The 25,226-nt window shown below is 32.6% G+C and overlaps 2 protein-coding genes across 2 annotated transcripts; one reads left to right on the top strand and one right to left on the bottom strand.

The window, feature by feature from the left end:
• Positions 1 to 667: 667 nt before the first annotated feature.
• On the bottom strand, positions 668 to 13,509 carry LOC140055206 (synaptonemal complex protein 3-like). The gene is made up of 9 exons (XM_072100460.1): positions 13,218 to 13,509; positions 12,662 to 12,777; positions 10,703 to 10,790; positions 9,107 to 9,141; positions 7,997 to 8,114; positions 7,708 to 7,807; positions 6,991 to 7,089; positions 1,389 to 1,493; positions 668 to 805 (listed from the first exon to the last, which is right to left on the bottom strand). Exons 2-9 carry the CDS (start codon positions 12,765 to 12,767, stop codon positions 752 to 754), a joined length of 705 nt encoding a protein of 234 aa, XP_071956561.1. The 5' UTR covers positions 12,768 to 12,777; positions 13,218 to 13,509; the 3' UTR covers positions 668 to 751.
• A 5,948-nt stretch (positions 13,510 to 19,457) lies between these two features.
• LOC140055154 (CMP-N-acetylneuraminate-poly-alpha-2,8-sialyltransferase-like) lies at positions 19,458 to 23,307 on the top strand. Its single transcript, XM_072100387.1, has 5 exons — positions 19,458 to 19,756; positions 20,397 to 20,444; positions 21,446 to 21,541; positions 22,087 to 22,593; positions 22,926 to 23,307. Exons 1-5 carry the CDS (start codon positions 19,650 to 19,652, stop codon positions 23,179 to 23,181), a joined length of 1,014 nt encoding a protein of 337 aa, XP_071956488.1. The 5' UTR covers positions 19,458 to 19,649; the 3' UTR covers positions 23,182 to 23,307.
• The last annotated feature ends 1,919 nt before the right edge of the window (positions 23,308 to 25,226 follow it).

Genomic DNA, 25,226 nt, shown 5'->3' with positions numbered 1-25,226 from the left:
CCAGATGAATGAAAGATGGCTGATGACCAGATGAATGAAAGATGGCTGATGACCAGATGAATGAAAGATGGCTGATGACCAGATGAATGAAAAAGGATAACTGATGACCAGATGAATGAAAGAGGATGACTGATGACCAGATGAAAGAGGATGGGTGATGACCAGATGAATAACAGATGGCTGATGACCAGATTAATGAAAGAGGATGGCTGATGACCAAATGAATAAAAGACGATAGTTGATGACCAGATGAACGAAAGATGGTTGATGACCAGATGAATGAACAAGGATGACTGATGACCAGATGAATGAAAGATGACTGATGACCAGCTGAATGAAAGAGGATGACTGATGACCAGCTGAATGAAAGAGGATGACTGATGACCAGATGAATGAAAGATGGCTGATGACCAGTTGAATGAAAGAGGATGGCTGATGACCAGATGAATGAAAGATGGCTGATGACCAGATGAATCAAAGATGGCTGATGACCAGATGAATGAAAAAGGATAACTGATGACCAGATGAATGAAAGAGGATGACTGATGACCAGATGAAAGAGGATGGGTGATGACCAGATGAATAAAAGATGGCTGATGACCAGATTAATGAAAGAAGATGGCTGATGACCAGATGAATAAAAGACGATGGTTGATGACCAGATGAACGAAAGATGGTTGATGACCAGATGAATGAACGAGGATGACTGGTCTACTTACAATCTTTCCTTTCTTTCTTTGGAGCAATCCTCTCAGAAAAGCATTGTTTGTAAGGATTTTCTCATGTTGGCCATTTCTTGGTGTTGCTAAAAATAAACAAATATATAAATTAGTTTTTTTAAATTTGAAAATATGATTGTACATTAAGATAATAAAAAGATTTGCAATCAAATGCCATCCCTGTTATTCCCAAAATCTGTAAGTTAGCTTTCATATAATTTTAAATGTCCAACTGTAAAAATTGTATGGGTAACCAAAAAAACTAGAACTATAATTTGTTTGATTGAATATGAGAATGTTTATATTGACCTTAGAAAACAAATTATGCATTGTATTAACTCGGTTAAAAATGTTATATCCATCAAATCACTAGCATGGTAAAGTCATTATAAAAGCAACGGAAATAAAGTGCAAGATGGTATGTAAAAAGGTATGTAAAAAGAACTGCATCAATGCCAATTTGGCAAGATTTATTTCTGTTACATCAGCCTTTTGAAAGGATGTAAAGCTGTTGGTTCTGTGAAATTTACATGATAAAAAACACAATAAGAATAATAGAACGTCTCTCAGATCTTGTGTGCTGCTGGGTTGTAGAGGGGGTAATCCTATTTCCGTTTATACTGTATCATTTTACCCAAACTCAAAAAAGATAACATCTAAATTTCTTACTGTGTCCATTAATATTTTCTTCTGAAGTAGACTCATCTCTTTCTTTAATTCTCCTTGAACCATACTCTGGTGTTCCTCGTGATTGTTTTCAAGATCACCCATAGTCTACAATAAATATAATAATGCTATTCATAACATAATTCAAGAAGCAGAAGTTTTTGTTTTTTTTAAATGATAAATTACTACTACTAGATGGCACGCTCGCTTCGCTCGCGTACCATCTAGGTCGTGCCCACAGATGGTTCTCGAATACACAGTATTTCCAGCGAGAAAAAAATGGAGATTTCAAATGTACGTACCGCAGGACTATAATACATTGTCGTTTACAGAAACGAATAAATATACACAATGATTTATGTAGTCAACCAAAATTAGCACCCTGGGAATTACTTCCGAGAGAGAAACAAATTTTTTTATTTGGACTCATTTAAACAAACCCAATTTGTGTTTTTTATGTAACATTAAGGGTTGAGGGATGGGGAAAGAAGATAGGTACAAAGAGGAAACATTTTAAAATATATTCTTATCCACTCAGTAACGAAATATTGTTTTTAATGTTTTATAGGCCTATAAATAATATACCACTAAATACAGTAAAACATTTACGATTTAATACGGTACTTTGTTAAAACTCTCACTGTCATAGTCGATTGAAATAGTAAAGTACATGTAACGATACACCACTACGACGTTATATATTTTTAAATTATTAATTAATACAAACGTTGAGAAGCAACTGTCAGTAATAACGTTTATTTATTTGTATATTATATGTTTATAATCTAACAGTAGGGCCTACCCACACTCACAGTAATAAAGTTTATTTGTATATATTTTTATATTACATCTAACAGTACCAACACTCACAGTAAGAAATTTGCGATTCAAATTGCGATCAAAAGTGGTTAATACCTTAACAGTATTGTACAGCATTGCAATACTATTTATGTTTATTCTCCAAGGGGGCCCATAAATCTAAATCTATACCTCTATGGTTAAACCAAATAATTTGGAATGTTTATTTGTATATTATATGTTTATAATCTAACAGTAGGGCCTACCCACACTCACAGTAATAAAGTTTATTTGTATATATTTTTATATTACATCTAACAGTACCAACACTCACAGTAAGACATTTGCGATTCAAATTGCGATCAAAAGTGGTTAATACCTTAACAGTATTGTACAGCATTGCAATACTATTTATGTTTATTCTCCAAGGAGGCACATAAATCTAAATCTATACCTGTATGGTTAAACCAAATAATTTGGAATGTTCCATTCATCACAAATCAATACATTTGTAAAAACGTATATTAAATGTATCAAAATAGTATTTTTTAAAGAAAATCGGCCTGTCTTCAACATTATGATGCTGTACTCGAACTGTTCAACCGGTTTTCAGCTATTAAAAACAATTATCGTAGGAGGAGATAGAAAAATGCGAAGCCTCCTCGCATTTTTGTGGCGGGTATTTTTCAAGATGGACATCCATTAGACAGTGTATACCACGATCGGAAAACACCCCTATTTGGGGCAAATCTTTGAACCTAAATTCGTTTTAATCGTCAATAACTAATTATCTAACTTAATTTAATTAGTAAACAGGGTTACATCAGGTGGTTAAAATCAGTACCGAAAGTACGAACCAACTTTACATACCATCGAGTAAAAATTCTAAAAGTAAGGCGCGATTTACCGAATTTTGCCCTTACGTAAATTTATATATAGATAAATAATATAATTTAAGAACGAAGATGTAAGATGATTTGTTGTAATATATCAGTATCACTAAAAAAAAAAATAGTGAAAATTCACAAGGTTAATTGGGAAGACATGGCACATTTTTGTCAATGAAAATTAAGGGAAACCCCATTTCAACAACGTGATCTTTGTTATTTAACAGATTATTAAAACTGGTTTCTAAAAAAAACATTCTTTCAACATTTTTTCAAGCAGGAAAAGGTTCTAATGTATCAATAGCAGATAGGGAAGCAATTTCAGTAAGCCCTTTGTTGCATTTTGAAGCCAGGGTACCTAACTAAAATATTTCTATCCTAAGGAGGATATTTTCTGTTTAAAATATTGAAAAAATCTGAACATAGTAACATGATAATAAAAGCTATATATTATACTTTAATCTTAGATTCTGTTTTCCTGGCTGATTGTGATATTTTGTAATAGCAAAACCCTACAGGAAATACATACAGTACATACATACAATTTAGTACACACTGACAAAACAAACTATTAAAGTATCATACAACAAGGTAACAATTGCAGTGAAAAAATAGCAAAAAAGGACTTTTAGAAAGTTACATTGCAAAATACAATAAAATAAAAAATTGCTGTTAGGATGGGGAGTGGGAAAACACTACATAAAGTATTAAAATAATTGCTAACTAAAGTATGATTTAAAGTACTGCTTTCAGAAAATGACACTAAGGATTTAGTTTATGAAGCAATGTAAACAGTACATATTTCAACCATCCGGCAATATAGATAATAAATATGACTACAGTAATTAAATATAAAGAGAAACTCTTTAAGAAACTCAATTATGCAAAAAAACAATCAGGATCTTTACTGTTTATACTAATAAATAAAACATAAATATATTAACCGATACTTAAAAGTTTAATATACTAAATATTCCAATTATAATCCCTAAGGCATCTAAAAATATTCTTTTTGTATTGCAAATTAACCAATAACCAGAACACAGACCATACTTTTGTTTTTCACAGTACGTGGAAATACACAGGATTTTACTATTATATTACAACTACCCACCGGAACAAGACAAAAATGTATGTTTTATTTTATGGAATAAATATTATCATTATAGTACAATAAAACAATTGATTTCTAGATACCAACCACAGAAGAAAGAATGAAAATGAACCGGTTCGGGATGTGTATGGAGTTATATATTAGCATAGTCATAAATGTGTTAAAACTTATATTTTAAATCATTCATTTCACATGTCCTCTAAACAGGGTGGGGTAGGGGGGGGGGGTGAATTATAGGGGTGTCTCAAAGGAGGGATTCTAATGTATTACTAAAATTAAGAATTTAAATGGTAACAATTTATTTGAACGAATAATAAGCATGAGATTAATTTAGGCATATGACTAGCAAGCTGCAAGTCCATTCCATGTGATAAAAGCAAGATATAATCCATGTGGAAGTCATAGTAGTATGAAGGGAAACAGGATGTGTATGAAATACCAAAGATGGTATAAGAAATTAACAGGTAGTGCTGACATCACAGACACAGGAAGATATTAAAATATTGTATTGCAACCTCCGGCAAGTGTATATCAATGTATTGTAAACTATATAAATATAGAAGAATACAACATAATATACTGTTGAAGTTACATTCTTTAGATCAAATATGGAAAATATTCAAAACAATATAGAAATAAAAAATCAAGTCACTCTCCCAATATTGGACTCTGTGAAAACCAGAAACTCTCCCAAAACCAGATTTTGCTTGAGGTCCAAAATTCTTTTTACCATTAAAAACAAATTAGGCAAGCCCAAAGGTGTCCTTTATTGGAAGAGTTAGCAATGACAAATGTGAGAAAATCAATAGAAATGATCAACTCAGATGGTATGTTAAGCCACAATCACACAATGATCTACATGAACTTTTTTTAATTGTGTATTTTTGAAGAATACACATTTACTAGTATGATGATTAAATGAGTGTCTATATTAAATTTTGTTTTATATTTTATAATTATAAAGTTTGGTTTTCATTTTTATGCTCTGTATTATTTGTTTATTAATTATTTATTTTATGAAATAAATGTTTGTTAATGTTAAATTGAAAAAAAAGGTGAAATAAATGTTGAATTGGATTTACAGTATAATTGATAATACAGAAAATTTTATTTTGCCTACAATTGTGACACATGCAAAATGGTAGAGGGTGCCAATTATCCATGAAAAGGTAGTGTAATCAGTGTTTAACATACTGTATATGACGTACAGTATTTACCTAACCAATCTACACAAATGCAAAATGGTAGAGGGCGCCAATTATCCTGAAAAGGTAGTGTAATCAGTTAACATACTGTATATGACCGTACAGTATTTACCTAACCAATCTACACAAATGCAAAATGGTAGAGGGCGCCAATTATCCTGAAAAGGTAGTGTAATCAGTTAACATACTGTATATGACGTACAGTATTTACCTAACCAATCTACACAAATGCAAAATGGTAGAGGGCGCCAATTATCCTGAAAAGGTAGTGTAATCAGTTAACATACTGTATATGACGTACAGTATTTACCTAACCAATCTACACAAATGCAAAATGACAGAGGGCGCTATTCTAAAATAAAATAAATTATTGTTTAATCACATAGTGTACAAATGTATAAATTGGCAAATATTGAAAAACCAGAGAAGAGTAAAATTATAGTAATTTTACTCTTCCCTGGAAAAACTGATAACCTGAGTATTATGGTTTAAATCTATTAAAATCAATAATTCTCTAGATACATTTTAAAACAATATTGTTTTTAGTACACAAAAACAATATATATTTATTATTTATGATATGGTCTTACATAGAGATTTAATTTTCTGAGAAACAATAATCTGATAATATATAAATAATAATAGAAATAAGGAACTTGACAAAAAAAGTGTGATGTGCCCAAATATGGTAGTGATGACATGATCATAAATTTTCTAAATACAATGTCTGCTTCTTAGAGTTTCCAACAGTACAATATGTTGAATTTGAAGCTCTATCTACATTATCAAACTAGTTTAAAGAAAAAAAATGTGATGTGCCCAAATATGGTGGTGATATGATGTCATCATGTCCATATATGGGCACATCACATTTTGTTGTCAAACTAGTTTGATAGTGTAAGAGCTTAATAAAAGTTCCTTATTTCTATGTTATCACATAAAGTTTATAGTGTAGACAGAGCTTAAAGACCCCTTCCCTGCAATTTTGGAAGTTTTTTGGAAAATAATACATATATATCACTTTAAAAACATTAAACCATGTCATCCCTTGTCTTAAATGTACGTTTTATGGTAAATTATGATAAAAAGTGAGAAACAATGCACTACCTAAGTAGCTCGCGCCGATCGACCTCTCGTGGACGGTCTTAGGTCTAGCCTAGCTAGGCTTAGTTTTGTAGGCCGAGCTGGTAAACATCGGTAACGTACGAACATCGTACGCTAGCTATACCTAGCCTGACGTTGTATAGTTGCTGCATTAATTGTCTTTCTATTTTTGCCAGACTCCGTTGATACAAATTGGGGAAAACCCGGTATTTTCTCTGAAAAGTTAGGAGTCTTCCATTTGTTTTGGGCCCACGATCGATCGAAAAGTGGGCGAATTACAGGTGAAAAACAAAAATATCAATCCGCGCGCAATGCATTTTGGGATTTATAGCGGGCCGCTATAATTATTAGAATCGACTTATTTTTCACATTTTTAACCGTTTAAAGACGAAAAAAGTTATCGCAATAGGACCATATAGTATTAATTTTACATTAAATATAGTTTGTGATCTTAAATTATATCTAAAAGACATAGGGAAGGGGGCTTTAATACAAACCTTTGAGTACTGTTCAAATAGTTGCCTTAAAGTTTTAAGCCGTTGACTCATGACCACTCTTGACTGTTGGAACAACTTCTGATGTTGTTTGAATAGAGTCTATGGAAGTAATAAGGATAATTGCAACTATTATTTACAGACCTTGTGCATTGCATACCAATTTCCTAGTTATTAAGGACAAAAGTAATTTTGATCTTTAGTTGTCTCACATAAAAATGTATATAAAACAGTTTCCTCGACAGAAAATTTAAATACTATAAAAAACAACATCTAAATTACATCCATACATTTGATAAAATTCAGTATTCAGTAGTTCAGTATTAGTTCTGTTGCACACAGTAAAACATTCTATCTAAAGATGTATTGTCCCCCAAAAACATGAAAAATGAAGATTAATTAAATCAAGACTTTGAATAGGTTATTTTGTAGTTTTAATGAAGTTAATCACTTTCGTAGAAAAAATGAAAACAAAAAAATTTATAATTTTTTCTAAAAATGGTTAAATTCAACCAAAAACTATTTTTTTGCTTTAAAATACAATTTTTTCAGGTAAATAATGTTTTTTTTTTCAATCCAATCTTTTGGTCAAAATGAATAACTCTTATGCGATATTAAAATTAATCAGTTAATTATAAAATTATAAAACGACAAAATATATGGGCACATCGCATACAGTTTGATAGTGTAGACAGAGCTTAAGAATTTACTTGTCAATACCTGGAGTTTTTCCTCTTGTTCCTTTACTCTTGTCACATCTGCCTCCCATTGGTCAAGGACTGTATTCACTTGTTTTCCATATTCATCGTTCAGTTTTTGCCTAATATTAAATAACAAATGCACATCAATAAATGGACAAATATTTTTATAGTGCCCTCTATTCCTTGTTTTACTTTAATTTTAGTCTACATAGTAGTTTGTTAATGTTTTAGCAAGACTTCATAATTGTTATAAATGTAATTAACACACATTTTAACTACAAACCAAGCCAAAAATGTAAACAGTATACCTTTGTGTCTGCTGGGTTTTCCACATTTTTTCTACTTTGCTATTGGCCGCTTTCATTGACTGTTGTGTGAATGTTTCCAATCGTTTTCTCTTCCCAGAAATTGACTTGCGTAGATCAGCTAAAAACATAAAGATCAAATGATGCAGTGTGGAAGATATAAGCAGAGGTTCAAGTGACAAAAATAGCCTTTGTTATAAAAGCTATTTAGTGAAAATTATTTCAGAAAATCATACCATAAATCTTCTAATAGTAACCCCCCTTCTAATAATAACCTACCTTAAGTCAATCTATATTAATAACCCACTAGCAACCCATCGGGGTTACTATTAGAGTCACACAAATTTTTAAAAAGAGGAGATAAAGCATGTTGATCTCGGGAGTGGGGGAGGATTGAGTGTTTTTGAGTTTTAAAAAATTCAACCAAATTTGTTTATTCGTACTGTTTTATTATTTTGCTATGAGTTGCTGACCGGAAAAGTTTTTCAGGTGCCTAATTTCAGATTAGTAATTGCAACCCCCTACTCTAATAGTAACCCCCCTTCTAATAGTAACATACCCTAAAAACAATCAAAGAATAATAACCCATGGTTACAATTAGAAGATTTATGGTATTCGATAGGAAAGATAAGCTAAATGGCTATTCATCAATATAATATTTAATAAATATATCTAGTTTTTATTGAGTTATGAACCCTAATAGGCTTGTGATCAGAGTTGGCAGCCACTTTGGACACCATCTTGAATTTGAGGATGACCACAGTAAATTTGCAACAGCTACGGTACAATTTAATTTTCCCAAGGGTGTAGGAAAGAAAAAAACCTGGTGTAGAGGTGGCAATGGGCCTCTGCTTTACTAAATATATCATTTTCAATATGATAAAAAGAATAATTTGTTCCTAGCAGGACAATGTAATACACTTGTGAATCATGAATTGCAACACATAGTATCTTGTTGGCAAGTTGTGCATACATACAACCTTTACAGAAATTCAAATCAATTTGAAATTGATTGTTAGTTCCATTCTTTTATTGAATTTTCTATTGATTTATGCATTAAATGTCAACAAAAAACTTTTTAGGTTAATATATTCTTAAATCTTAAAAACTCACCTCCAAAATTCTGAATCATATTTTGAACTTCATTACTTAAATTAAAAAAATGAATATTTGATAAGATGAGTATGAACTTAGTTTTCAAGATGTAAAGCTCTGTCTACACTATCAAACTGTTTGACAAAGTGTGAAGTGCCCAAATATGGTAGTGATATGCCCAAATATGGTAGTGATATGCCCAAATATGGTAGTGATATGCCCAAATATGGTAGTGATATGCCCAAATATGGTAGTGATATGCCCAAATATGGTAGTGATATGCCCAAACATGGTAGTGATATGCCCAAATATGGTAGTGATATGCCCAAATATGGTAGTGATATGCCCAAATATGGTAGTGATATGCCCAAATATGGTAGTGATATGCCCAAATATGGTAGTGATATGCCCAAATATGGTAGTGATATGCCCAAATATGGTAGTGATATGCCCAAATATGGTAGTGATATGCCCAAATATGGTAGTGATATGCCCAAATATGGTAGTGATATGCCCAAATATGGTAGTGATATGCACAAATATTGTAGTGATATTATTTCATTATGCCCATATAAAGGCACACCACATTTTTTGTCACATATAGTTTGTTAGTGCAGACAGAGCTTAAAACAATTAAAATCAAGGTAAATGTGTAAACATATTATTAGTGCTTTTAAACAAACATTGGAATAATTTTTTTTGTGAGAAAATTTCAACAAAAAAGTAGGTATATCGGCAAATAGTCGTGCGATTTTAGATGGATCCACCAGAAAGCTATGCAAATGTCCACAAATCTACTTTGTGATGCAAAAAAATCCAATTAGCAGTATGTGTGATAGTGATATAATGTTAGTTTAACAAATATTTGAATATTCCTTAAAAAGGTGAAACTTACCAAAATTAATTATAACATAAAAATGCCGTCATTGAAAATCTGTTAATAAAGTTAGTCTGAACTCAATAGAATAACAGCTGTGAATATAAAACCAAACGAAAAACAAGGAGATTAAATTAATCAAAATTTGAACGTTAACTAAAACTTATTTTCCCATGAAAAGTTTACATATATTATGTCATTAGTGTGACGACTCATCTGTGTTAGTGTCAAATTAACTTTGATTATAACACAATAACCAAAATGGGCAATTCCGATGTTTTTCAAAAAAAGTTAAGGTTTCTAGGGTCCAGAAATAAAATATAGGCTGTGTATTTATGATAAAAGCTTGAAGCTCCTGGAACATACTGCAGGCACAAGAACATCTAAAAATCCTGGAATCCAGTTAAGAATTCACAAAAACTGAACACCACCAGGTACTGTTTTAATTTTGTACACATGATTTGCATAACATTCTGATAAAATCTACTAGTGTTAAAGAACTGGTGCGTAACAACTGGGAAGAGTTAAATTACAATAATAATTTAACTCTTCCCTGGTACTAATGACCAAGTTACCCGGAAACTTTCCCAAAGTTTGGAATAAAAAATGTATGCACCCATAAACAATTCAATCAATAATTAATCATAAATGTAAATAAAAATTATTGATTTGAAACTTGCAGATAACTAAAACTTGTAGATAACTAAAACTTGTTTTTAAAATGTAATAATACTTACTCATACGGGGGGTCAGCTGTACCCTCCTCAGCATCATCAGCATACTGTCTTTTCATTCCTGTTCTGCTGACAATGGGGTCTTCAAATTCTGTAATAATAAAAATGTTTATGGTAAAAATGATATTAAATAGTGTATATATTATAGTATACTGTTCTAGTTTGTCTATTGAGTTTCTAAAGGTCTGTCTACACCATCTTAAATAAATATTATGCGACAAAAAAAAAAGGACTCGATGGCATCATATCCCTACATATTTGGGCACATCACACTTTTTTGTCAAACTAGTTCGATAGTATAGACAGAGCTTAATGCAATTGTATGATCCACTATACGACCCCCAGGAGAGTCATGGGTGCGTCATTTATAAATAATTACTGACACAGGGTGCGTCAAAAAACTTAGATGGTACGTCATATCAATGAACAATGGTGGGTCAATTATGTTTGTCACTTTACCACCCACCATATCATAAACACCATGGTCACAGTGCGTCGAAATGGGCGAGTCATGGTCACCTAAAGGTAAGTCACATTTTTTTACACACAGGTGCATCATGGTATACATAAAGTTATGACTCACATCGGACAAATGGTGCACTTCTCCTGGGGGTCGTATAGTGGATAAGAATTCAATATTATTGGTTTCTAACTGATTCTGAACAATTCATAATAGTTAAGTTAGGCCCCGTTTCTGCTGCCAAAAATATACCGTATATATACGGTATATTTTATATACGGTATATTTTTTGGCAGCAGAAATGGGTCTCATAAAAAATATACCGTAAATATTTGCGGTATATATACCGCATAAATATCCCCATCGTTTGTGGATATTATACGGTATATTCCAAAATATACCGTATATTTCGTTCCCCATTTCTGCTGCACTAAAAATATACCGTAAATGTGACCCGACTCGTGACACGAGGTCAAAAACTAACAGAGCGCGACGCGTTTGTTTTGGTTTTTCTGCTGCATTGAAAGTTGAAACACACGTGTAAAAGCAAGCAACAGATCAAAATGTCACTGTGGACCGAACAAATCACTATTTTTGCAATTCAATTGTGGGGGGAAGCGAAGGTTGGGGGGAGACTGCATGGCAACAGAAGAGATACCGAGATTTTAATTACAATAAATCGAATGTTCTTACACAACAACGTGATGTAAAATCATGGTAAAATACTGTATAATAGAAAATGGAAATTAAAACGGCAATATAGGATAATATAGCATAATATAAACTCAATTTGAATAACAGAGTTAACATTTCTAGATTGTGCTTGTATGTGCGGTGTAAATTCGTTGCCACTTCTGCTCATTAGATTTAAAATAGAAAGCAATGCTACGACGTTTTGAGAAACCATCATTGTTTTGTTTTTGTCAGCATGTACCGGTAGGTAAAAACCTCACTACACGAGGTCAATCCATACTTCCGTCTCACGAAATGCATTTTGGGTAATGAAAGCCAACTTTTTTACAACCCACCCACGAAGTATGTGCAGCGGAAACGGTGCACGAATTTCATATACGGTATATATACGGTATATTTATACGGTATATTTATACGGTATATTTTGGGTTGGCAGCAGAAACGGGCCCTTAGACATTTGCATAAAACTTAAATTCAGTCAGAAAAAAGCGTTTTTATTACATTACACTTAATCATTAACTTAGGATTATTAGATTATAGTATGTTGTAAAATGCGTTGTCGGTGAATGCGTTGGTGAAACTTATTAGTTACTGGGTTTATCATTCAGAAAATGAAAATAACATATTCATTTGAGTATATGAAGTGATTACCATTACTATCAGAGGTCTATCAGGTATAATATCAGGCTATTTATCTTCAATTTAAGGGTTCGGAAACCATTATTATTCTAAAAAATGTACATTATTCAAAATATATTATTATTATTTTAAAGTAAAGTGATATAAATACAGTAGAAAAAAATAATAACCAGAATGTCCTTGTTGGTTGTTTTGTTCTTGATCATCAAAGTCAAAGTTGTCTTCAGGTACAACTTGTTTCTGTAGCTTCTTTCTTCCAGCTGTAGCTCTTGGCATGATGGTGAACCTTAAAAAAAAGTTTGATATTGCATTGCCTATTTTAAAATTGTATTTATTTTTTATAGTAGGCCTAACTAGGCCTGCCCTAGCTAGCCTAGGCCGCCCTAGTAGGGCCTATCCTAGCATCACATTCCTGACTAGCCTAGGCTAGCTAAGCCTGGCTGGCCTCCTCTAGCTAGTAGGGCCTAGTTAGGCTAGGCTAGCCGAGGCTTGAATAGTAAAGTAGGTCTCTAGGCCTAGGCCTAGCCTAGACTAGGCCTCTAGTAGGAGATAGGCTAGCCCTAGCGCTCTATCTATGATCTATCTATTATTAAGATAGGCCTACTAGAGGGCTATGCCTATGCCTAGGCACATGAAGTAACTCTATGCTAAGCCTAGACCTACCTAGGCTAGGCCTAAGCTAAGCCTGGCTAGCCTCTACCGCCGGCCTCTTTAGTTTTAGCTTACCTTGTTTCTTTTATTTATGCGTTTCAGTTTCTAATAACAGAATGGCCCTATAGTAGGCCTAGAATAGAATATAGGTAGCCTAGATAGTAAGAAAGAACTTTTGTAAAAATCTTCAAGTGGTCAGGCTAAGTCTAGGCCTAGATAAACAGTGAATTGAAGTGAAGTCGTCGCGTCGGCACGGTGTTATAGTGGTGGTCCCGCGTGTCGACCGTCTCTCTCTCTCAGCTCTCTCTCTCCGTTTTTTGTCGTCTGCTTCAAGGGCATGCGCACGCCACCAAACATAGACCCACCACTAATATCACACACACACTCACTCGACTCCACACACAGTTATTGCTCTTCTCTTCTTCTTGTTGGTGATTGGATAATAGTTTGCGCGCTCGAAATGGTATAGATCACAGAAACATGCAACATTGAAATCTTTTTAATTTGACTATAGTATAGTATAGTATACAAATAATGAATCTTGAAAGGTTAAATATCAACGAGGCAACAGCCGAGTTGATATATAGCCTTTCATCATTCACCAAATGCCATTATTTGTACCATTACACGAATATAAAAGATTCATTATTTGTTTTATATAACATCTAAATAGATTCCAATCATTAGAATCAAATAAAAGGTAGTCCATCCAAGAGAAATGATTCACATTAATTAAAACAGTAGCATTTGGTTTTTAATAATTATATTAAATATTATTATGTATATGGATTTTATAAATGCACCTACTGTTAGTATTAATTATGTCAACAAACGACCAAACAATCCTAAACCAAGGCCGCGCCTAGCGAGGCTAAAACGCCTAGGCATAGCCTAATACTAACATGCCTACTACTAGGCCTAGCTAGGCCTAGGCTGAAAGACAGCAATACGACAATTCGACCGGTAACTGAAACTCATCTAGGCTAATGTTCCCATTAATTAATCTAAACCCTAAAAAATGGTTTAAAGTTAATTTAAATGCCTTTTTGATCTAAATTAGTACATATCTGTCCAAAAATGTACTTCCTTGGCTAATCGCTAATTTCAAAAGCAATAGAATAAAAAAAAATTCCGAACGCGAACAGATTTTTTTTTTGTAGACGAAAAAAAGTATCATTAAACGATCGTTCAATAGTGCGTACTATACATCATGTGACCCACAATCGTCCAATCAAATGACAGGAATTGATTTAGGTGTTATATAATATAGCATAGTAGTTTTTTTTTCTTTCGTTGCATACCGTAGCATTTGTATTAATAACATTTTCGTACTGAATTCATATGAGCACATCACATCTTTTAGTCGTATAAAGTATGATAATGTAGACAGGCCTTTAGAAAACGACAGAAAAACAGTATAATATAGTATACACCATTTTAATATCCTCTTTACCGTAAACATACTGAATTTGAAGACCCCCAGAACAGTAAAAGTGTTTGTTACTAGGCAAATAGAATAGTACTTGCTTTGTATGTGTGTTTGTAAGAACAAAGCGCCTACAGTTTTCAAGTTATCATTTTGAATATTTCTGTGTGCATCGGTAGGCCTATATACTTACAGAACATGTCTATATTGACATTTTAAAAATCGGTTCATTGATAACTTCACAAATAACAAATTATTCTTTTAATATGGGCCGAAGTATCAACATGCGCCCTCTCTGTGACAATATTTTGCAAAGTTCTTCACAGTTTCCGAGTGCTTTGATTTTGTTTAACTTTCCCTATTCTATCAGCAACGACGTGAGGGTTAACGATTTGTTTCCTTGTACGTGTTTCTGAAACACATGTTCGTAACATAATGGAGATATGGTCGCAACCGTTACTAGCTCGAAGAATTACTTGGTTTATTTTTGGAGCAATTGCTATAATAACTATAGAAAATATATCAACGGAGAATTCAACAAATCTGTAAGTGGGTTTTTAAGTTGTATCCTGTAAGTTTTCATAAAATTTGAATATCCATTAAACTCAACAAACAGTGCGAATATATTGTTAGAACGTTTGCATGGCGAAAACAATGTGTTGATATAAAAATGTGCAATACACCACGTACGGTAGCTTACTGCATAATAATAGTTCTGAAAAGAGATTGTTGTGATGCGAATAAAATAAGGCATATGCGAATATTCATTGTGTGTATACTGTATATACATTATTTGCGAGGTAGTCTTACTGTGTTCTTCTCCATAACAAAAATAAATATAATACATTCACGCTGTTAAACATCAACATTTCAAACTTATAAAGATTTGTGTAAAAATAGTACAAATACAATCGATTCTTGGGTATACAAAACAAATCATCTTCACACCCATAATTATTATATGTGAAGTCTGTTTTGGTTGATTTACAGGCATTCGACATTCTGCTATCTCAATTAAATATATAGGCCTATATTATCCAAAATGATGTTTTGTATTTGCTACAGAACCCTGGGGAGATTTATAGTATTCAGGGGAACACTATTAAAAGGAACGAAAAGCAATATGTTTTAACACTAAGACTAGTCTGGGCTCCAGACGGAGTTTTGTAAAAATATAAATATTTTGCACATATGGCGTTTCATACGTGTATTACTTGAGTTTGGATACTCCGTCTGGGGAAACACGCATAAGTGGTGCATAAATTATCCAGTTGACTAGTTTCAGCCGCATGCCATTGGCTACTCAGTCGTACGTCGTTTTAATATTCATATTTCAGAATTTCAAAGACTCAACATCTAAGACGATGCGCATGCGCTATGTTACGTTTAGACAATGTGTACTTGGGTACATCATGGATTAAAGAATAGAAGGATATGCATCGACGTGAGATCAAGGGTTCCTTGACTCTCGCCGACAGATCGCGGACCGCCCACAATGTTACAGTTTAATTAACCGCATGATAACAACGAAACGGTCGCGTGCCTAATATATTGTTTACTGCACATGTGCAACGACATTTAACCTTGTTGGCTACGCTTCTTTGGCGCGTTCTTTGTTGCACTGTATGTATTCATTAATATTTGAACAGTATAATCAGTGGCGTAACGGCTATGTGCGCTCACTGGCTAAACCGAAGCTTGGGGCCCCCATGAGCAGTGCCCAGAGGAACAGGCATAAAATATGTCGAAAATGCTAAAAACGTACGTCCGAGGCCTCGATCTTTGAAACTTGGAGGGCCACTTAGATTTCCTAAACAAGTGGCTTCAGGCCTCTGCCTCACGCCACTGAGTATAATGTTTATTGAAAACAGTTATTAAATTACATTGTATGTTATTGTGAAGACCCTGTGTAGGCCTACTTCATCAATATACCAGATAAAAACAATACTATATTGTTATTGGCTTAGAATTGTAGATGCATTGTAGTATAGGTTTCTGCCGCGATTGATCTACGCTAATGTTTTTAGCATTAATGACCTGTAGTAGCCCTACATCTGAGACAATAACTATTTATTTGTTGTCTCAGCCTACATGTAAAATTACAAAATCAGCAAGGATACTAGGCCTTAGGCTTACTAGTAAACCATATGATTTGCCGACATTGATACTGCCTAGGTAGGCCTAGGCTAATCTTAATCTTTGTAGTAGATACAACGTGTAATCATGATCTCCTCACCGTTGTTGTGTACGTGTGAATAATAATAGGTACTTCGTTTGTTCGTGATTAAGTTTTATTTGCCCTGCGTGAACTTTTCAAAACGACCGCTAGGTAACGTTTCGCAACTATACATAGCCAGCCAATCCCGGATCAGGGATCGCTGTTTTCATTCAATTAGTCCCGGTGATTGGATGTGATGATGATGACATAACCACTAGCCAATCACCAGGCACTAAAATTTAAATATAATTACATCGATAATTAAGGAGATTTATGAAGAAACCACTGCTTAGCCATATATGTGTGGACACCGGACACGCTAACAACATACATGGTCAAATGCATAATTTAATATTCTATAGATTAACGCAATTTTTAATGACAGAAGATGGCAGGCAAATAATGATAATTCAAATATAAAAATTGCATATTTTATTAATATTACCAACTACTTAAAATTACCAGTCGTAAGAAAGTGAACTTTTCGTAGTCCGATTGTTATGAAACTAAAACAGAATTGTTCAGCAATACATTTTTGTTGTCAATTAATCATCGACGCAGACATGTCAATAGAACATTCAGACTGCGCATACGATTTCTACATGGTTACGTTTTGGTCTAAAAAAAAAATGTAGCAGTTGATTTGCAGCGTTCTACAGAGGGCCGCCGTTAGAGACACGGAGTTCAATGTTTGATTGGCAGCAGTGCTTTAGTATAGGCAAGCGTGTTGTCAAATCGTTTGATGTCACCGTCGATGCATATCCTTCTATCCTTTAATCCATGGGTACATTGATGAAAGTTTTTGAAGGCTAGAAATGATTTTATATGCATAGTAAGTAGTAGTCTGGTAAACATTTGATGAGATTTTTCCCAAGAACATGAAAACTCGTGATGATAGGCTAGCTTCTCCGCCAAATCAAACATTGAATGGATCATTTATTATGTGGAGAAAATTTGTTTTAATCCCACCCCAGACCCTGTCCTGTTCTGTGTGGTGGTGTAGCCCCTGCTGTGTGCCGGTCGGTGGTGGTATGTACTTTATTGGCGTTTTATTTGGCAGGTCATACGTACGAGTTGAGTAGCCCTACGAAGCAGGCCTAGGCCAGGACTAAACAATTAATAAACAAAACAACTTGGCAACACGATTTTAATTTCAACAGTTGTTCAGTCTCGATCGTACATTCAGCACTGTACGTACGTACGTACTCGATCTTTTTCATTTTGAAACAAAATGATCATTGGTTGATACGAAATCCATATTTAGATACCGCCCCGCCCCACATAGCCAAATACGGTATGATAACCTACGTCATTCTTATCGGATGTTTGCGGTCTGCAAATCGATTTCTATACGTGTTTCACAAGTCTGTATTTTCAGACAAAAATCGCGATCGAAATGAAAACAAATAATTTTTTTTAAAAAGACAATAAATACAGACTTGGGGCAAGTCTACACTATAAGACCAATTTTTCCCGCTTACCGTTTACCCGAGAAAATTATTTTACTGTGATATGTTTTTGTTTGATTCACGAATGATTGCAATCGCAAATCATTGAAACGACATCGGGCAATGAATTCTTCAACTATAAAATGCCGATTGGCTGGCTACATTGACGATAAAGCTGTGCTTGATATGAGATAATGTACTTTTGAATGTTATTGTTAACCTTTTACTTATATATTTTAATATAATTAACATCCATTTAAAGCCAATTTACACAGTACGTGTTACACAATATTATTTGATTTGTTAAAAATACGAAGAATCCAATGAATCTGTAAGTTTGTTTTTATGTTGCATCCTGTAAGTTTAAATATCCATAACTCAAACCAACAATTATTTTTATTATCTTTTTATATCTATCTATTCTTATTATTATTATATAATATATAAATGTAAAATAATTAGTGGATTTATATAATTTAAGATGTCTTCTTCCTAATAATATTAAAAAGTTCGGATTGCCACTTTTAGCACACTTTGAATTGATTCTGGCCCACTGTGCGACGTCAACTAAGTTAAGATACGGGTGTGGAACTCGCGGATATTATTGATAACTATCAAGGAACAATGTGAAGTCTGTTTTGATTGATTTACATGCATTCCGACATTCTGCTATCTCAATTAAGTTTATGCCTAGGCCTATATTATCTGCTACAGAACCTCTAATTTAGTATTCAGGGAAACACTATCAAAACAAATGACCAACACCCATATAAAAAGAACTTATAGAAGTTCACATTCATGATACGAGAAAGGTGACAATTTTCAAAATAAAGGTTTGGTTTCCCTCATTAGGTTTTGGACTGTACGCGCCTAATACATAAATTATGTTGATGATGAAAAAGCCATTCTTTGTAATATATGTTTAATATTATATTAGTTTAGTTGTTTTACGCAAATGGTTACGGAATAAAACTTATGTTTGTGATTTATTTTCTTTTAATTCACGAATGATGGCATGTGTAAGAAAATTATAATCAAATGAGCAATCGTAAATTATTATAATATTTTCTTGAGAACATATGAATTATTCAACTATAAGTATAAATCGATTGGCTGACTACATTAACGATAAAGCTGCGTTTGATATGAGGTCTGTAAACTATTGTAGAAATAAGACGAGTAGACCAAGTGATGCTTAATACTAATCAGTTTATTGTTTCAACTCTTACGATCACGTGCGTGTCTGGGGATTGCATAACGGCATGTCGTGACCCGTATGATAAACAACTTTAATAAACAATGAAAATGACTTTAAGAACATCGATGTTCTACCAGGTCTACTTAAAGCCAATTTACACAGACGATCGGCTTCTTATTTGTACGTGTTACACAATATTATTTGATTTGTTAACATAATGGAGATATGGGCACAACCGTTACTAACTCGAAGAAATACTTTGTTCATTTTTGGAGCAATCACGGTGGTATTAACTATTATAGAAAATCTAACAACGGAGAATCTGTAAGTAAGTTTGTTTTTACGTTGTATCCTGTAAGATTGAATATCCATAACTCAAACCAACAAAGCGAATATGCCTCGCATTTATATACTGTATTAAGCCAGAGGCCATGCATCTTCTACATAACAAAACTATAATTTACAATGTTAACTTCAAGATTTTAAACTTATAAAGATTTAGGTAAATTTAGTACACAATTTAAGCGTTTTCTTAAGTCTAGAGAATAAATTCTATAATTGTTACACCCGTAATATTTTAAAATGAGAATAAGTTGTTACCGTACTAAACATTATTCATCCATGCAAGCGCATTTCCTAACTGTATTAATAAACTATAAACGTTTACAACTTGTACAGTAGAACCTGTACGGTCAGATCAACCAGGATAATTGTGTTTATTTTATACGCCATGTCGTAAATGAAAAATAATTAATTCATTCTTATATTAAAGATAATGAAATATAGCTACATTTAATTGTTGTCCTGAAAGTGATAGTTTTTCATCAGATCTACATTAATAAATTGTTGCTAAATGCTTGCTATTGGTTCTAAATCGCATATTTTTCAGTTTTATGTATTATATTACAAAGGAATAATAATCTTTTAAATGAAATAATTTATTCTAGTAACTTCCATTTTTCAGAAGACTTCTTGGAACTTTCAAAGCGCCGTCACCTAAGTTAAGATACGGGTATGGAACTCACGCATATTAATAACAATTATCAAAGAACAATATCAAGTCTGTTTTGGTTGATTTGCAGGCATTTTGACATTCTGCTATCTCAATTAGTATTTAAGCCTATATTATCCAAAATGATATTTGTTACAACTACAATAGAACCTTTAATTTGGGATACACATTCATGGGATACCACTAGAATAAACGAAAAGCAATGTTTAAACACCACTAGACCAACACCATAGGTGACACTTCGTTGGGTTCCAAAGGTTCCACTCAGAGGTAGCGGCTTTACTGAAATTCATCTTGTGAGAAGGGTGACCATTTTCAAAATAATAATTAATTAATAATAAATAAATTATACATTATGATGATGATAAGGGTAGCAGCAAAATAATGATTCCAGTAAGGCCTTTTGTTTCCATTTAATGACATCTTCAAATATTTATTGTCCCCCAAAAACATGAAAAATGAAGATTAATTAAATCAGACTTTGAATATGTTATTTTGTAGTGTTAATGAAGTTAATCACTTTCGTAGAAAAAACGAAAACAAAAAAATTTATAATTTTTTCAAAAAATGGTTAAATCCAACCAAAAACTATTTTTTTGCTTTAAAATACAATTTTTTCAGGTAAATAATGTTTTTTTTTTCAATCCAATCTTTTGGTCAAAATGAATAACTCTTATGCGATATTAAAATAGCATATTAAAAATAATTATAGGAATTAATTTTTCAGGGGGGCAATATGTCTTTTAAGTAAAAATTATTACATGAATTCAAAATTCCACAGAAAAGTCAATTCTCGACAGATTTTTAAAATTATTTTATTTTCATTATAATTTCATGATAAAAAGCTAATCTTTGTAGCATACTGTATAGCTATTTATATTAGTTTAGTTTTGTTACGCAAATGGTTATGGAATAAACTTACTGTTTTTAATTTATTTTCTATTGAATCACGATTGCATGCGTAAGAAATGATAAAAATAAACTATCGTAAATCATTAAAGTTTGTTTAGAAACAAGACACATCCGACAAAGAATTCTTCAACTATAAAATGTCGATTGGTTGAATACATTGACGATAAAGCTGTTTCTGATATGAGGTAATTTCATTGTTAACATTTTACTATTTTAAAATTATAATACCATTAGGCCTACAGCCATTTGATCAACATGAATCGATTAAAAAATGATATGATATGAAAAGAATGATATTCTCTTTATTTTTTGTAGTTTCCTCTTTATTTAGATTTTAGTCAGTTTTTTTATTTTCAATACATACATTTTTATTCGTATTTATGAATTTTAACTTTTTGTACTGTATTGCAGGCCTAACGTGCCAAATCTTAAGCTGAGACTTCTGGCTTGCGTGCTATAAAAGCCCCAGACATTTATTGTCAAACAATGAAATTAAATACTTTAAGGCAAATTTACACAGACGAGCGGTAGATGTAAGCGGAAAACAAAAATATAGAATATGTTATTTTTTTATGAAAATTTACACAAAAGCGGAGCGGAAGGGTGGTTGAAGATACATATTAATTATGTAAGCAAGCACTTTTCCGCTTACCATTACCTCTCGTATTCATTCCTCTTTATTTTTACAATATAAAATGTTCATACTTACATTGTTATTATTAAATTACAGAAAAAGGCTTATCAAAGCTGGATTTAATCCGTCGATATTAACGCTGATTTACAAGGATGGTTTCATACAGAATAAACGAATGACAAAATTACCTAATAATATCGACAGTATTCCTCTGCAAGGATCCTGTGCAGTTGTAGGCAGTGCTGGTATTCTACTAAACAGCAGTTGTGGACGTGAAATAGATGCACACGACTTTGTTTTTAGAGGAAATCTTGCACAAACTATTGGTTTTGAACAAGACGTTGGTAGTAAAATAGATATGATGGTGCTCAACGATGCTTCTACTGCGAGAAGCGGTATATGCCTCACAAACTCTACAAATGCATGTCATAATAACTCTTACGATACATTTAACCAGCTTAATTATGCATATGTATGGATTTCCAAATTCGATGCTACCAGAAATGCAACGTTTGCACATAAGCTTGTTATTGGCATCAATCAGAATAAATTGAGAGTTAAAATTGTATACCCTTACCGAGGGATACTTGGACTAGTAAAACGGTAAAGTTGTCTTATATTGGTTCTAGGCCTACTCTGATTATACCTTAATTGACACATAATGTAAAAATGCCAACACTTTTTATTGCAATACACGGTTCACACGCATGTTATCTCAAGGTGTTTAACCGCGGCCTGGAACTTGTTTTCTTTCTATAATATATGAAGCAAATATCTCCTGAATGAACGTTAGTTACCTCAAGAAAAGTTTGTAGACTGTAGACATTAATACATGATGATGCACATAACTGTATATGATAGTGCTAACACATATTGTTATTATTTAAACATACCTAATTCAATTATTAACCATATGTTATTTTGTTTGTTCATAGATTCTGGAAAAATAACAATCCTTCGCTGGGGTTAATCATGTACACTGCAGCAGCTACAATGTGCAGGCGTGTTTCCTTATATGGTTTTTATCCATTTTATGAACTACCGAATGGTCAACCATTGAAGCATCATTACTATGACAACCGAAAACTGAATTACACCACTAACCACCACATGCCAGCAGAATACAAACTGTTTAAATCATTAAATAAAAGTCGAGCACTCCGTCTAGTTTCAGATAAGTGTAATGCATAAGGTCTCAATAGTTAGGCCCTATATACTATATGACATTCTATGTATAACGAGTTTTGAAAAGAGTTTTAGTCATGCTTCGACGCTCATAGAATATTTTATCTTTACTGTTTATTAATTCAACACTATTGAGCGAATGTTTTTTTTTTATCTTCGCTTAGTTTTATTATAGTTTTAAAAAGGCATGAGTTCTAGTCATGATTCGACGCTCATAGAATATTTTATCTTTACTGTTTATTAATTAATTAATTACTATTATTAATTATTACTATTAATAACTATTGAGTAAATGTTTTTTTTTCTTTGGCTTTATTATAAAGTATTACATAAAAAAAATTGTAGTGTTTGCACGCCTAAACCAGATAATCAAATAATGATATAGTTGAAGATTGTTAGGAGCCTATTTATTAAAAGCTTTTATTTTTTATTTTTTTTTAGTGAAAGTGAAATAAAATGTTTATGAATATTGATGTTTGAATGTACTACAAGGAATTCAATAAATTAAAAATTATCATACGACGAGATAAACTAATGAAATTGGCAAGAAATGAGCCTATATGCATACCAACTATTGATGTAAAGATATATGATAATAATATTATGAAGACGCGTGACACTGAATAATATTTTAATTCATCATTATAATTTCATTATACGTTTCAATATTAACAAGGAATACTTTGAGAGGCAAGGTTATTACATTTCAATAAAATATCGATTCGGCTCTTTTTTAAATTCGATTTTTTTTTTAAATTATTATTTTGGCAGTAGGCAGTATATTAAGAAAATAATTTAAAATAATGTTGAAAAGTACTGGTTCAAAATTTCTAAAATATAAGGTAAAGGATGTTATATCATTTCCATAAAAATGTAACCTTTCCATCAATGATTAATTATTTTTACAATATAGAATACACTCACTTTGCCTCCGGTCCGGGCGCTATTTGTAATTAGATAAACCCCATGGTTAAAATTTAACAAACTTGTAAGTGTAAAAATGTTAAATCTTAATTAAATTATTTATATAAGCGTTATGGCTAAATTATTAGGCCTATTTGTTCTCTTGACGGACCCGTATAAAGACATTATAATTTGACTGTAGGCCTATACTAATCACCTTTCTACTTATTGATAACTGTCTAACATTAAATTTTACTGTAAACAACGTTGAAAACTGAATGCACCTTTGTGAAAAGAGGTAAAAAAAGAACGATTTTCTCACGATCCACCACGACATCGCTTAATAAAAAACCCAAAGTTCTTTACAGACGACCTTTAAAGTGACGTGAAAGGAATTTTAGTGGATGGTTATAGGTATGTATCATTAGGCTTTATAGTATCGACCGAACATTAATTCGTCATTAATTTCAGTATAATAATAACAGTAGTAATATGTCTACGAACGAATAAACAGCTGGTACGAAAAATGTAACCAAGTATACGAACCTAAAGAGAAATAAAGACATGAGAATTTTGTAAGGCTTGACTCTTTCTACAGCGAACGGCTTGCCGATGTGTTCCATGCTATATTGAAATACACCTGCCAACCAAGTAGTATGAAATATGTGTTAAAATAATAATAAAGAGATACAGTACAACAACAGAATATTACGAAGGAAAAAAGATAGAAGATAAAAAAATTGAATTGAAAAAACTGAATGAATAGACGTGTTGTTTAACCACGAAACATAAAAAAAGTACACCCGCCAATCATCCTCTTCATGGCGACATTATAGGCTCCGTTATCGTTAGAAGTGGTAGGATGAGGACGGCGGACGCTCAGACGGAACGTTACAAGTACTTGTTCTAGCCAGCTGGGATACGATTGTTATATAGTCCTTTTTTCCCTCTACTATAAGGCAAGCCAAGAAATGAGTAATTTCCATTATATTGGATATTAAAAAGTCATCCGTGATTTTCGTACATAATAACAGCAATTATACACTAACAGTATATAACAATATAGGGTAAAATAAACCCCCAAGGGCCTCCACACATTTATTATTATTGTGCTGCTTTTAATCAAAAAATTTCAAATCAACGTGTAA

This window comes from Antedon mediterranea, chromosome 7 (genome assembly GCF_964355755.1).
Source record: "Antedon mediterranea chromosome 7, ecAntMedi1.1, whole genome shotgun sequence".
NCBI lineage: Eukaryota > Metazoa > Echinodermata > Crinoidea > Comatulida > Antedonidae > Antedon > Antedon mediterranea.
This window is presented reverse-complemented; position numbering and strand designations above follow the sequence as displayed.

Excerpts from the sequence above, each read along its gene's own strand:
- LOC140055206 (XM_072100460.1), bottom strand. The coding sequence starts at position 12,767 with ATGCCAAGAGCTACAGCTGGAAGAAAGAAGCTACAGAAACAAGTTGTA. Across the intron at positions 10,791-12,661 it reads CAACCAACAAGGACATTCTG|AATTTGAAGACCCCATTGTC; the intron begins GTTATTATTTTT and ends TTATTATTACAG. Across the intron at positions 806-1,388 it reads AGAAAATATTAATGGACACA|CAACACCAAGAAATGGCCAA; the intron begins GTAAGAAATTTA and ends GTTTATTTTTAG.
- LOC140055154 (XM_072100387.1), top strand. The coding sequence starts at position 19,650 with ATGGAGATATGGGCACAACCGTTACTAACTCGAAGAAATACTTTGTTC. Across the intron at positions 20,445-21,445 it reads TCACCTAAGTTAAGATACGG|TTTGTTTAGAAACAAGACAC; the intron begins GTATGGAACTCA and ends AAATCATTAAAG. Across the intron at positions 22,594-22,925 it reads ATACTTGGACTAGTAAAACG|ATTCTGGAAAAATAACAATC; the intron begins GTAAAGTTGTCT and ends GTTTGTTCATAG.